The following is a 13,902-nucleotide window of genomic DNA, read 5'->3' on the forward strand; positions in this document are numbered from 1 at the left end:
GGCTACCAGATGGAGTGCAGGGAAAAAAAGGTGACCAGAAGAAGGGATCCTGGCTGAGCTGGGTATGGGGTAACTTGCTTAAGACACCACATGGGGGGCTAGTTAATGCCAGGGTGGAGGCGAGCAACAGTGTCCCCCAGCTGTCTCCCAAAGGAAGCGAATGCCTAGTGGAAAGACAAGATGAGAAAAGGTTAGGGGCTCGTGCCTGCTGGGCTCCAAAGTAGCCCCCTCCTCCCGGGGGGGGACATACCTGGGTCTCACTAGGGGGTGAGGCATTTTTCTTTTTTTTTTTTTTTTTAGGTTTATTTTATTTATTAGAGAGAGAGAGAGAGAGAGGTTTTCCCATCTGCTGATTCACTCCCCAAATGGCCACAATGGCCAGAGTTGAGCTGATCCGAAGCCAGGAGCCAGGAGCTTCCTCCAGGTCCCTCCCACAGGTGCAGGGGCCCAAGGACTTGGGCCATCTTCTACTGCTTTCCCAGGCCATAGCAGAAAGCTGAGTGGGAAGTGGAGCAACTGGGACTCGAACCAGCGCCCATATGGGATGTTGGCACTGTAGGCCAGGGCTTTAACTCACTACACCACAGCACTGGCCCCGGGGGCATTTTTCTATCCCACATATCAAGGCCCCTGCTTGGGGATAATGGAACCTAGGGGAGAGGTCTAATTCGCACTCTCCCAAGTCCATGTCCTGAAACCAGACAACTTCCCTCCATGTGTTACCCCGGGATCACACAACACACGGTGCAAGATTGGCCGAGCCCCTGATCCCTGTCTTCTCCTCTTCCTCTTCCAGATTCGGGAGCTGGTCCCCGAGTCCCAGGCTTACATGGACCTCCTAGCGTTCGAGAGGAAACTGGATCAAACCATCATGCGGAAGCGGGTGGACATCCAAGAGGCTCTGAAGAGGCCCATGAAGGTGCCTTAGTTTGGGGGGTAGGAGGGCTCCAAGCACCGCGCCAGGATGGGGCAGCAGGGTGGCCTCAGGGCTGGGGCACATAGCCTCCGCTTGGCACGACATTCTGTTTCCACAGCAAAAGCGGAAGCTGCGCCTCTATATCTCCAACACGTTTAACCCTGCAAAGCCCGATGCGGAGGATTCCGACGGCAGCATTGCCTCCTGGGAGCTGCGGGTAGAGGGGAAGCTCCTGGATGATGTACGTCCTGGCCCAGGTCTCTCCAGGTGTCCTGGGGTGGGTACGGGCTCAGCCGAGGACTGCTGTAGATGTTTGCACTGAGGGTTTGGGACTCAGCCCCGGCAGGGGTGGGCGGGCCTAGAGAGATGTCCTGGGTGCAGAGGGCTGCCCCTTGCTGTGCTATGTGCTCGCTGCCAGCTCAGCCTCATTCTGCTCCAGAACAGTCCCCGTGCCTTTCCCACAGCCCAGCAAACAGAAGCGGAAGTTCTCTTCCTTCTTCAAGAGTTTGGTCATTGAGTTGGACAAAGACCTTTACGGTCCCGACAACCATCTGGTAGAGGTAAGACAGAGCTCCCTTCCGCCCTCGAATCGCCCAAGTGCCTGCAGGATGTGCACAGAGCTGGGTCAGGGCCCACCCTGGAACCCTAGGCCTCACCCATCCAGATGGGCCTGCAGGTGACCAGCCCTTCCCCCCTGGATAGTGGCATCGGACACCCACAACTCAGGAGACAGACGGGTTCCAGGTGAAGAGGCCAGGGGACCTGAGTGTGCGCTGCACCCTGCTCCTCATGCTGGACTACCAGGTCGGTGCCTGCTCCACACCCTGCAGGTACCACAGGAAACCCCATGCTTCTCCCCACCCTCTCCTCTCTGAGAGTGTGCTTCCAAGGCCCCCAGGCACCATGCCCCATCCCCCCAGTCCCAGCACACCTGGCTCTGAGCTCTTCCTGCTTCTCACCCCTTTTAATCTGCTTTGCACGGTCACTCTTCCCAGCCTCCCCAGTTCAAACTGGACCCCCGCCTGGCCCGGCTGCTGGGGCTGCACACGCAGAGCCGCTCGGCCATCGTCCAGGCCCTGTGGCAGTATGTGAAGACCAACAGGCTGCAGGACTCCCACGACAAGGAATACATCAACGGGGACAAGTATTTCCAGCAGGTAACCTCCCTCCTGAACCCAGGGATCTGGGGAGCAGGCAGAGTTCTCCAGCAGGGGGCAGACTGCACTATAAGGTAACACCCACCCTCCTTGCTAGACTCAGAGTATCAGAGACGGTCCAAGGTCTTGGAGCCAAGAGACCAGGTTCTGGCCCAGGTTCTTCCATGGTTTGGCTCTGTGCTGCAGCCAGTCTGGGTTAGTCTCCTCGAGGTAGGAAGAGGTGGAATCCCACAAGACCAACAGCTTTCAGGAACTTGGAGTTAGGATCCCAGGTTCTAGTCGTAGCACTCGGCTGTGGGTAAGTTACTGAGCTGTTTGGAGTCTCGTTCCCTCTCCCTGAAGTTGGACAGTCATACCTGTTCCATTGAATGTGGGGCTTTTAGGAAAGTCAAATCGCTGTCAAAGTGACTGGCAGGGTTTTTCTAAGTGGAGAGTGCTACTATGAGTGCACTTACAAATAAACACAGCAGATGCGCCCGAGGAGCGGAAGCAGTGGTGGATGTTTATTGAGTGCTTACCGTGTGCCGGGTGGTATCGTGTGCTTTATGAGTGCTCATAATTCTCACCACAACCTCGGGAGGTAGGGAGTCTGTACCCCCTTCTACGGATGAAGACACTGCGGCCTGAGGCGTGGAGGAACTTTCTCGGCAGTAAGTGGTGGGAGCAGGACTGATAACTAAGCAGGCAGACTCAAGGCCCAACACAGACGCCCCTCCCACCAGCCGTGGTAGCACAGCCCACCTCAATCTCACGCCCCCTGGGCACGAAGGCATCAAAGTTCTCTCGGCTTCCTGAGGCCTCTCCAAGTGAGTGCCAGGACCTCAACCTGGAGCTGCCATGTCTTGGAGCGCAGAAGAATGATCTCTCCCCACCCCCCACCGTCCTGCTTCAGATTTTTGACTGTCCCCGGCTGAAGTTTTCCGAGATTCCCCAGCGCCTCACAGCCCTGCTACTGCCCCCTGACCCGATCGTCATCAACCATGTCATCAGGTGAGGTGGCCCCAGCTTGCTTCTCAGGCCAGGAAGTTAGTGCCTTCCTGCCTTCCCTACCCCTGCCTCGCCTCCCGTTCCCGGCTCCCCTCCCTCCGTTGCCCCTGCCCCACCCCGGGGGCCCTTGGTCTCTGCGGGGGGCACCACGGACACCAAGGGCTATGACTTCCCTGGCAGTGTGGACCCATCGGACCAGAAGAAGACGGCATGCTACGACATTGACGTGGAGGTGGAGGAGCCGCTGAAGGGGCAGATGAGCAGCTTCCTCCTGTCCACGGCCAACCAGCAGGAGATCAGTGCTCTGGACAGTAAGGTGGGGCCCGAGCCCAGCGCTGGAGTGGGACACTAACCCAGAGAGAACAGGCCAGAGTGGGAGATACGGGGATGCACAGCCCTTCCAGGCTGCCTGGAGGGCAACTCCGCGCCACACTTGCTCCTGCCGCCCCCCCCCCACCATGTGAGAAGGATCAGGAAGTAACCCCTTCCTCCCTCCACTCCCCAGCCCTCCTCCTCTTCCCATCACCACAGCCAGGTGGAAAGCATCTGTCTTTCTACCTGCAGATCCACGAGACGATTGAGTCCATAAACCAGCTCAAGATCCAGAGGGACTTCATGCTAAGCTTCTCCAGAGACCCCAAAGGCTACGTCCAAGACCTGCTGCGCTCCCAGAGCCGGGACCTCAAGGTGAAGAGGGAGACTCAGGGAGTACTGGAGTGGAAGACAAGCACATCAGGAGAGACAGTGAACATGGGCCACCAGGGCAGGCGAGGGCACTCGGGGCTCAGCGCTGACCCCATGCTCCCTCCAGGTGATGACAGATGTGGCCGGGAACCCCGAAGAGGAGCGCCGCGCCGAGTTCTACCACCAACCCTGGTCCCAGGAGGCCGTCAGCCGCTACTTCTACTGCAAGGTATGCAGGGGCTCCTCCCCCTGGGGGCTTCCCCTTCCCCTGCGTTGAGAGCGCCCTCCCTGCTCTCCAGGGACCCCTGCCACTCCCCCATGGCGAGCCTCGCCACCCCGGCCTCTCCATGCATGGCTGCCCTGCTCCCAGGCATTCCTCTCGGGACGGGGGTGCTGGGTGGTCCTGGCCACTCACCCGGCGACACCATAACCCTGCTCCCGCCACGCTTCCTCTAAAGATCCAGCAGCGCAGGCAGGAGCTGGAGCAGTCGCTGGTTGTGCGCAACACCTAGGAGCTCGTGGACGAGCAGCGCTGTGGACCTGCCGGCTGCCCACGCCCCCAGCACTTGGCCCTGGGCTCTGGCGTCGCTCCTCTGCCGCCTCGTTGGGGGGTGGGGGTTGGGGGGACTGGATTAAAGGTCATTCATCTGACAGCAGCCACGTGTGGTCACTGGGAACTGGGGTGGGGAGGAGGAAGGCACTGGGTCCCCTGGGACACGCCCCCCACACCCCTCCCTCAGGTACTTCTTTGCCCATTTTCCCTAGACCTAAAACCAGTTTGGCAGGAAATACTTTTAATAACATTTTCTCATTAAAAAAAAAAAGAAGAAGAAAAGAAAAGAAATACAGTGATGAGCCCTCCATCTGTGCACTGGCCTGCCCTGCCCTTCCCGGGTGGGGGCGGGGCCCCTGCTGGGGTGCTATGTGCTGTTGGCCTGCTCCTGCTCGAACAGGGCCATGGCCAGCTGGGCGCGGCCCCCCAGCCCCTCCAGGTTGCTCAGGCGGCAGCGGTGGTAGAGCTCCTCGCTGAGCCGAGGGCTGCAGTCCCGCAGGGAGAACTTCTGCACCAGCCCTGGCTCTACGGCCCGGAAGAGGTGGAGCCCTGAGAACCGGAGGAAAACATCCATCACCTCCAGCCCCTCCAGGGCTTCCTCCTCTTCCTGGCCTGCCAGTTCACTGGCCAGCCGGGCTCGGGCCGCCAGGTAGTCAGCGTTGTAGAAGCAGCCCTCCGCAGACGCCTGCCGGTCAAATCTGCCCCCTACGGGAGCCCCCCGGGAGGGGTCCGCACCGGGCGGGGATGGGGGGTCGGGGCCAGCGCCCGGGGGCCCTGGGGGTGATCGCTGAGGCGATAGGGCCGGGTTGAACTCCTGGAAGTGGACCGGGAAGAAGGCCTGCCAGCCAGAAATGGCGTTCATGCGGCAGCGGTTCAGGACTTCAGGCCCAGGCCGCGTCCACACGGTGGTGAGGAAGAAGAGAGTGTCCACGGGGTGCTTCTTGGAGACCACATCCATGAGTCGCACCTGGGACGGGGCCTCTGCTCGCACGGCAAGCCAGGCCAGCCTCGTCCCAGGGTACCGCCGCTCTAAGTCTGCCGCTGCAGCCTTCACTCCCAAAAAAGGGTCCGGGGCCCCACGGCCCCCTTCCCGCGGCCCGTAGACCAGCAACAGCGTGAGAAGCGCATGTTCTCGCGGCTCCAGAACATTGGCCGCAAAGGCCTCCAGGAACGCCGGGGCCGCGGCCGCTTCGGCCACTAGCAGCGGCAGCACCAGCTGCACCCTGGTGGCCTCGGTGACATAGGGCATGGGCAGGATCTCCACCCGGCTCAGGGGCCGCAGCAGGCTGACCCTCCGGGCCAGGGCCCGCCGGTGGCCACGCTGGGTCACGGCTTCCAGCAGCAAGTCCAGGGTGTACTCCATGCCCCGCGCAGGATCGAAGCGCCGGTAGCCGTTGAGCAGCCGCTGCTTCTGGAAGCGCAGGCGGGGCTGATAGCGCCTGTTGAGCTGCTCCAGGGCGGTGTCCACCGCGTCGCCCACGTCTGCCCCGCTGGCCCCCTGCAGCGGGCACTTGGGCGCCCCGTCGGCACAGGAGAAGGTATGCTGCTCCGTGAAGTAGTCCCAGCCCAGCACCTCGAAGCGGGAGTGCGGTATAAAGGGAGCGGGAAGCCCAACAGGCCAGCTCAGGCCTGCCTCGCCCTCGGGCGTCAGCGCCGTCAGGTTCCGGATCTGCGCCTGGAAGGAACACACCCAGTGTTAGTGCCCGCTCTCGATCCTACCCAGCCCCCTCCTCCGGGGAGGGGAGCCCTGGCTCTGGGATGCCAATACTGAGCTCTGCCCTAACTCCATCACCGCTGAGCCAGTGGCCTCTGGGCCAGTCATGGGCCTCGTGCTGCCCAGCTGAACATGCAGGAGGAGTAGGCACCCACCTCAAGACACCTGCCGCCAGCCAGCAGAGGCGGAACCCGTGCCTCTGCCTAGGTGCCAGTCATGAAGCCTGAAGACGTCCCTGCCACACCCAAGGGAATCCCATCGCTGCCTACAGACCCTCGTCTTCAGCCACACTCAAACCTCCGACAACCTCCATGTTAAGCCTCTACAGAATTCCTTACTTCCTACCCTGGGCTTTCTTAGGACGGTTCTAGGTCAGGAACTTCTGAGTGGAGAGGAGCGACAACTCGCCCAACTTCTGAGTCTGCGTTTCCCTCTAACGGCATTCACCTGGTTCTAGGGGCTTCCATGGTGACTGCCCTGGAACCCACACACCCTCGTCCCTGTAATGACTGTAGATTTAGGTTAGGGCCACCCTCTTCCTAGCCTGCTGTCGCATGAAGCCACCCGGCTGCCACTCACTGTAGGCGTGGCCACCCCAGGCTCGCTCCGGCCCTGTAGCTGGGGGGGGAGGGGCACCTGCTGGTCTTGAACTCACCTGCAGCTGTTCTATCTCGCTGTAGGCCCGCTCCAACTCCAGAGCACTGAAGCGCTTGTGGAGCCGGTACATGAGGGTCCCGTCAGAGACAGGGTGCACAGCGAAGGCGCTCAGGAAAGCCGAGCTCCCCTCCTTCTCGGGGTCCCTGTTTTTGGCCAGTTCGAACGAGCGGTACTGCTGCCCCTGCGGGATCAAGCGAGGCGGTCAGTGGCACACACGAGCGCTGCCTGTCCCAGGCCGTCCTTTACCGTCCTCGGCATCCACGCCTGCTCCCATGTGTTCTAGGGCGGAGGGTGGCAGGTGCCGCTGCTGGCCTCACCCTTGACCCGGCTCTTACTTTCACTGTCCACGTTTTAGAAAGGCAGTGAAGACCTCGAGCGAGAAAACCCTGCTAGCACAGTGATTTGGGAGGAGGGGCCGCCTCCTGCTCTAACTCTGGCTGGGAAAGGGGTCACCTCACTGCTCTGGGGAGTGTCCATCAATGATGTGCAGCGGGGAGGGGGAGGGAGCCCCAGGGAAGGAGGCAAACTCGGGGCAGGGGGAGGACTGGTGAGGAGAGACACCTTTCTGTCCAGCTCAGGGGTCCCTCAGGGTTCTAATACCACCAGCGTTGAGCAAGAGTGCCAAGCGGATGGGACGGCCACGGTTGCTAGCCCCCAGCCTGGAGACCAATAACTCGGTCCCCACCAACTTGTCAGGGACCGACTTCAAAGAGCTGTCACCTGGTGCTGCGAGACACAGCCAACACCCAGAGAGTCGATGAGACAGCGGCCGAGCCATTCGTCAGGACGAGCGCTGAGGATGTCGCCTCGACAGCCGTCCAGGTGCGGCCGCAAGCGCAGCAGGAGACTCCGTGACAACAGGTAGCCAAAGCCCCCGTGACAGTACCGGGCCTGCTCCCCTGCACCAATGAACTCCTCGGCCCGACCCAAGTATAGGTCTTGGTTGATGCTGAGGTGACCGGCCAGGGCCGCCAGGCGGGGGGCCTGCACGTACGTATCATCCTGCATGATGAAGAACCAGTCATAGTCGGCCCCAAAGTGCGTGTGCAGGTGGCGCAGGGTCTCCGACATGAGCCAGGCGGGACGCTCATCCCCGTGAGATACCACCTGCATCCCGGCCGGAGCCCGGGCCCCTCGCTGTCCAGTGAAATAGAGTAGCCGAGGGAAGTGGTGGGCCACCGTGCGGTTCACAGCCACAGCCAGCGTGGACAACGTGGCCCGGGAAGTCAGCACAGCCACCAGCAACCGCTCCCGAGAGCCCAGCTCCGTCTGGATGTACCGAGTCCTGTAGAGACCAGCGTGTGGGCAGTTAGCTCAGGTCAGGCATCCGCATCCCCCGAGGCATGAGGGAAAACAGAAGGGAAGCCACCTTCTTCCGCATCAGTATTAATCAGCTCCTGGAGCAAGTAGCCACTGAGTGGCCGACACTGGAACAGAGCTGAGGCGGAAGAGATCCACTCTGGGATGGATTCGACAGCACCATGCAGCTCCTATCCTGCCGAACACTGACCACCGGGCTGCTGTCGTGGCGCAGCAGGTTCAGCCGCTGCCTGTGATGCCAGCATCTCACGTCAGAGCGCTGGGTCACGTTCTGGCTGCTCGGCTTCCAATGCAGCTTCCTGATAAGGGGCCCAGGGAAGCAGCAGAAGATGGCCCAAGTCCCGGGGCCCCGTCATCCACGTGGGAGACCCGGATGGAGTTCTGGGCTCCTGGGTTGTGGCCCAGATCAGCTCTGGTTTTTATGGCCATTTGGGGAGTGAACTCGCTCTCTCCCTTTCTCTTTCTTTGTCACTCTGCCTTTCAAATAATAATAATAATAAAAACTGAATACTTATTTAACATCAATGGATGAATTTTTCTTAGATGCAAATAGGAAGCTTGCATGATGGAAAATAAGACAAAGACATGCTCCCAGGAATGTAACACTGATTACCTGTGGGAAGGCAGAGGCAAGGATCGGAGCCAGCCCTGAGCTGCCAGCCCGTGTCAAGGGGGCTCTTACCTGAGCACCTTCTTGTAGGGCTTGTTGGGGTCCCTGTAGTAGGGGACAATGCGGGGTTTGAAGTCCTCATCACTTTGCTCCAGCCAAGTTCTTGAGTCTGGATTCTGTGGCCCCCCTGGCTCCCCCACAGCCTCTATGCAGGGGTCTTCTCCCTCACCCTGGATCCAGGAGACGCGCAAGAGGCTCAGGCTGCATCCCAGAGAAAGTCCCAGGATGAGGGGCAGTGCTGGGCGCAGCACAGCCAGCAGGGAACTCAGCCGCATGGTGGTGGGCCCTGCCATGTGGGTGCCCCAGGGGCACAGCCTCAAAGGTGAGCGGGGTGGTGGGTACCAGGCCAGCAGTCGGCATGCAGCTTTACCCTGAGAACCTGGGGTCAGTGAGGTCCGCACCAGAGCCAGGCAGATTGGCTTCCAGGCCCCGCATCCCTGGGAAGATGGACTGGCTCATCCTCACAAGTCACTCTGCCTGGTCTTCCATTGCTACAGCGCTGGCTCGAACCCTGAGCCTCGTACAGTGAGCAGTACGAGAATGATTTTCCTCACTACACTTGTCTAGAAAGGGGAGGGAACAAAACTCAGAGCTGCCAAATCTCACCCAAAAAGAACCACACACATCTGGAGACTGGGCCTAGGACCACAGCAGAACTGATGGAAGATCTAGGGCCACCCAAAGACAGCCCCCAACCAGAGGAGCCTGCCTCAGCGCCTTCTCTGAGGTCCAGGCACTGTTCCTGCCTCCGGGTACCCAGGGGGTCGCTAACCACGTGCTGCAGGCCCACTCCACTCCCTGGACTGGCAGGCCCTCCTCACAGCCAGGAGTGGTCAGGAGCCGCGGGCATGGTGCACACAGGCTCTGCCCACCCAAAGGAGGGGACAGACACGGTGACTCAGCAGTGACGGCTTCTCAGAGGAGTGCGATGGCTGATGCAGCCATTTTGCAGGGCAGCTGCGGAGACGCTGCGCTGCCCACCTTCCGGGGGAGAAGGCGACAGGCAAATGGCAGAAACGCTCCACGCGCGAGCGACTCGGTGTCTGACTTTCCCCCGGGGCCCCAGAACCAAACAAACCCAGCCCGGAGCAAACCGTGAGGACTAGCAGCGCGGGAGGTTCAAGGAAGCCAAGCAGAAGCTCCCCGGCAGGCGCCCCCTGCTCTACCCCTCAGCAACCGAAGGCCCATTCCAACCCTAGGAGGAAGGCCCAGAGACAGTCTTGGCCGTTCGTGACCAAACAGAAATAAACCGGCTACGCCACAGGGCTGCAGAGGGGCGGGGGGTCCCGCTCGGCTGCTTCTCCGGGCCGGGGGCGGGCGGGAGGTCGCCGCGGAGACAGCGAGGGTCAAAGATCCCACCGGTGCCCGTACAGGTGCAGGGGCGCGGGGCTACGAGGGACGCCCAAGCCCCGCGGGGAGGAGGCCCCCGCTGCAAGGCTGGGGGAACCGGCGAGGCCGGATGCAGGGCGGGGGCGTGGGGACCCACGGAGGAGCAGCCCCGGGACTGCGGGACAGCGCCCGCAAGCGCCCAGAGGGGTCAGGGATGGGGAAGGGGGAACAGACCCCAGTGCCCAAGGAAGCGCCGGCTCCGCCGCTGCAACCGCTGCCACCTCACAGCCCCTGCCCGCGGCTTCCTCTTCCGCCCCTGTCAGTCACCTCGTCTCTATGGTGACCGCATCCGGCCGCTCGCTCCGCCCGCGCGCTCTCTATGGTCCCTCCCCGCGCGCCCACCTTGCCGGGCACGTGGACAGCCTGGCTCCCAGCCACCCGCCTCCCGGTACTAAGCGGGCATCCTACAGGCGCGAATCCGAGCGCGGCCAGACTGGACCTGGGTTCCCCCACGGCGTCAGCTCACTGCATGTGCTCTCGGGGTAAAAACACCCTCGCCCTTCATGAACAAGTGTCTCCCACCGGCTTCGCAGCCCCGTCATCCGTTCAGCGGCTTAAGAAATGTTTGCCTGCTGAGTTCCAGGCATCTTCATAAGTACTGGGCAAGCAAGTGGTAGACCAGATGGACATGGTCCTTGACTTCACAAACTAAGGCAATACATACACTCAGGCACGCGCTGGAGATTTCTTTTCTTGGTCTCTCAAAGTGCCCCAAGTGTCGTTGCAGAAAATACAGAAGTCAGTGGAAAAACAAACAGGGGGAGTTAAATGAGACTGGACTTTGCAGAATGCTGGGATCCAAAGCTTCTTGGGGAGCCACCCAAGCACCAAGAGCAGAGACCCACAAAGAGAAAAGCTTGGCAGTAAAGCCACCACTTGCAGCTACGGCATCCCGTCTGGGCGCAGGTTCTCATCCCAGCTGCTCCACTTCTGACCCAGCTCCCGGCTGTTGGCCAGAGGAAGAGCAGCAGAAGATGGCCCAAGTACTTGGGCCCCTGCCACCCATATGGGAGACCCTGATGAACCTCCTGGCTTGCGCCTGGCTCAGCCTTGGCTGTGGTGGCCATCTGGGGAGTGAACCAGCAGAGGCAAGATCTCTCTTTTTGTCTCTCCCTCTCTCTGTAACTCTGACTTTCAAATACATAAACCATAAAAGAGGGGGAGGGGGAGGGGCAAGGCCAGCATGGTGAGATCCTGATAAGGGAAGAACAGCCTCTCAAGCGGAGGCCGGAGGGGAGATGGGGAATTCAGATGACCACAGCGGTCTCCCAACCAAGATGGCATCATCGCTCTGGAGCAATTTGTCAAATGAGGGGGAAGAAATGGGAGAAAGGGGCATGCCTCAAGACAGTAGCACACAAGAAAATGGCCCTAGTCCCGCACAGCTGTGAGGTGCCGTACAGACAGTCACACCGGTGGAAAAGCGTGGTAGTCCTGTGATCCTTGAGCCCGAAGACCGAACTTTGTTGTGTGTGTGGATTTTCTACCAGTCATTCACTATTTTGGAAAATCCTGTCCTTGGCAACAATGTCTGTAAAGTCATCTTCAAGGTGACTTCACCTACAGGTACAAGCTTCTATGTTTTCTGGCATACTGGGAAGACATTTTTATTATAAAGTCCTTATGTTTCTTTTTCTGTTATAGTTAAGATAACTGTAAATTTCTGAAATTATGTGTGTAGGTAGGCTAAATCATCTAGGAACTTCATTTCAAAACAGTAAAGGGGGAGTTAGAAAAGATTTTATTAAAAGGGAACGTTGGCACGGGCAGTTAAGAATGACATGCTAGAAGTACATAAGATAGAACTCACTCGCTATACAAGGCACCAGCACTGTTGAATGCTAGCACATTTTTGTCTTATCCTCAGACAGATTGAGTTGGACCTTGTCTCAGCACTTGGCACATAAGAGGTGGTAAACGAATGTTTTGTTAGAAGAAACGCCGGGAAACAGAGCAGGGACCTTACCTAGAGGTCAGCAGATTTCAAGATGAGCCCAATTCAGAGTAAAATAATGTGAGCCCAAATGTGAGCCATATGTGTACTTGGACATTTTCTGGAAGCTTGGGGCCAGCACCGTGGCATAGCCAGTTAAGCCACTGCCTGCAGTGGCAGCATCCCATATGGGCACCGGTTCACATCCCAGCTGCTCCACTTCGATCCAGCTCCCTGCTAATGTGCCTTGGAAAGCAGCAGAGCATGGCCCTAGTCCTTGGGCCCCTGCACCCATGTGGGAGACCTGCAAGAAGCTCCTGGCTCCTGGCTTCAGCCTGGCCCAGTACTTGCTATTGTAGCCATTTAGGGAGTGAATCAGTGGATGGAAAACCTCTCTCTCTCTTTTTCTCTCTGCCTTTCAAATAAATAAAATCAATCTTTTAAAAACATTCTGGAAGCATATTTCTTAAAATGTAAAAACAGGTGGAATCAATTTTAATATTTTATTGTATTGTTAAAAATATCCAGAACTGGGCAATTGGCCTAAAGGTTCAGGCGCCCACTTCCCACATCAGAGTAGTTGGGTTCTATGCCCAGTTCTATTCCTGACTCCATCTTCTTGCCAATGTAGACACTAGCAGGCAGTGGCAGTGGCTTGAGCGATTGGGTTCCTGCCATCCACATGGTAGACCTGGATTGCCATCCCAGCTCCTGGCTTTGGCCCCAAACCAGTTCTGGCTGTTGCAGGCATTTGCAAAGTGAACCAGCAAACTTTAATCGTTTGCTCGCTCAAACAAAAAAATCATTTCAACGTGTAACCAATGCACAAATTGTTGATGAGCTATTTTACATCTTTTTCCCCCACGAGCAATCTCTGAAATCCAGTGCATTTTTTACATTTACAGCAGAGAGCACATGACGCTAGAGGTACCGTGTTGAACAGGACGATGTCACGCCCTCTTCGTTGATAAGTTCCTAGGTGGTTTTGGCTGAGACATTTCCTTCCTTGAGTTTCAGTTTCTTCACATTTTGGACAGAGACTAAATCAAATGTTCTCGCTTCCAACACTGATCTGTGATTGCTTCAAATTTAGCCAGTCCTTTTTTTCTCCTCTCTGTCTGCCTACCTCTTTCTCCTTTCCATTTCTTCATTTCTCTTTCTCCATTTATTTTTAAAATTCTCATTTATTTTGTTTGAAAGACAGAAGGAGAGAGAGAGAGAGAGGTCTTCCATCTGCTGGTTCACTCCTCAAATGTCTGCAACAGCCCAAGTTGGGCCAGGCTGAAGACAAGGAACTGGAAACTCAATTCAGTTCTCCCACATGGGTGACAAGGACCCAACTTCCTTCCGCTCTCACCAGCAGCAAGACTCTGGGGAATTTGGACCTGACCCACAACACCCTGGACCACCGGGGCTGGCTGTGCTGCTGGCGGCCATGAGCCACCCAGGGTGCACCCTGCAGGTGCTGAGGCTGAAACATATAGAGGAAACCCACGCACTTCTGATGGCTGCGCAAGAGAGGAATCCCCACCTGAGGATCATCAGCCGATGACAAAGACAGGACGGGAGGGGCTCACCAGGGCAGACTCCGCCTGCAGGCACCTGTCATCCCGCGCGGGAGCCCTACTGGGGACTGGGGCTGGGCCCCTGGTTGTCTGCGCTCTTCACTCTGGTGTGCTGTGGCTGTCCTGGGAACTAGGGTGATGTGGTTTCCCTGAGAGTTGAGGGTTTTAATTTGCTCGGTGGCCTTGGACGAACCATAGACATTTTAAATACTCAATAAAGTAGTCTTTAAAAAAAAAAAAAAAAAGCTGCTGCTTCCCAGGATACACATTAGTAGGAAGCTGGAATTGGATGGAGGGTAAGATTCTTGAACATAGGCATTTGATATGGAATGCAGGCATCCAGAGTGGTTTCTTAAC

At 58.2% G+C, this 13,902-nt stretch overlaps 2 protein-coding genes and 1 non-coding gene across 6 annotated transcripts in view; 1 reads left to right on the top strand and 2 right to left on the bottom strand.

Annotated features, from left to right (window-relative positions):
* Positions 1-4,400, top strand: part of SMARCD3 (SWI/SNF related BAF chromatin remodeling complex subunit D3) — a 36,121-nt gene extending 31,721 nt beyond the window's left edge. For 3 of the 4 annotated variants that reach the window (XM_017345664.3, XM_051858347.2, XM_017345663.3), the window contains 10 exons: positions 797-919; positions 1,035-1,193; positions 1,381-1,476; positions 1,619-1,720; positions 1,912-2,073; positions 2,966-3,063; positions 3,241-3,376; positions 3,625-3,747; positions 3,872-3,973; positions 4,203-4,400. In XM_017345664.3, the coding sequence (XP_017201153.1) occupies positions 797-919; positions 1,035-1,193; positions 1,381-1,476; positions 1,619-1,720; positions 1,912-2,073; positions 2,966-3,063; positions 3,241-3,376; positions 3,625-3,747; positions 3,872-3,973; positions 4,203-4,256 (1,155 nt within the window). In that variant the 3' untranslated portion in view covers positions 4,257-4,400. The remainder of the gene's footprint in view (positions 1-796; positions 920-1,034; positions 1,194-1,380; positions 1,477-1,618; positions 1,721-1,911; positions 2,074-2,965; positions 3,064-3,240; positions 3,377-3,624; positions 3,748-3,871; positions 3,974-4,202) is intronic. The other variant, XM_002715057.5, reaches the window with a different exon arrangement.
* A 121-nt stretch (positions 4,401-4,521) lies between these two features.
* Positions 4,522-10,309, bottom strand: CHPF2 (chondroitin polymerizing factor 2). The gene is made up of 4 exons (XM_002715054.5): positions 8,671-10,309; positions 7,389-7,953; positions 6,667-6,849; positions 4,522-5,972 (listed from the first exon to the last, which is right to left on the bottom strand). The coding sequence occupies exons 1-4, from the start codon at positions 8,949-8,951 to the stop codon at positions 4,665-4,667; spliced, it is 2,337 nt and encodes a 778-aa protein (XP_002715100.2). The 5' UTR covers positions 8,952-10,309; the 3' UTR covers positions 4,522-4,664.
* On the bottom strand, positions 4,838-4,897 carry MIR671 (microRNA mir-671). The gene has a single exon (NR_162696.1). It is a non-coding gene; the product is annotated as a microRNA mir-671 (primary transcript).
* Positions 10,310-13,902: the final 3,593 nt, after the last annotated feature.

The sequence above is a fragment of the Oryctolagus cuniculus genome, chromosome 7 (genome assembly GCF_964237555.1).
Source record: "Oryctolagus cuniculus chromosome 7, mOryCun1.1, whole genome shotgun sequence".
In the NCBI taxonomy this organism is placed as follows: domain Eukaryota; kingdom Metazoa; phylum Chordata; class Mammalia; order Lagomorpha; family Leporidae; genus Oryctolagus; species Oryctolagus cuniculus.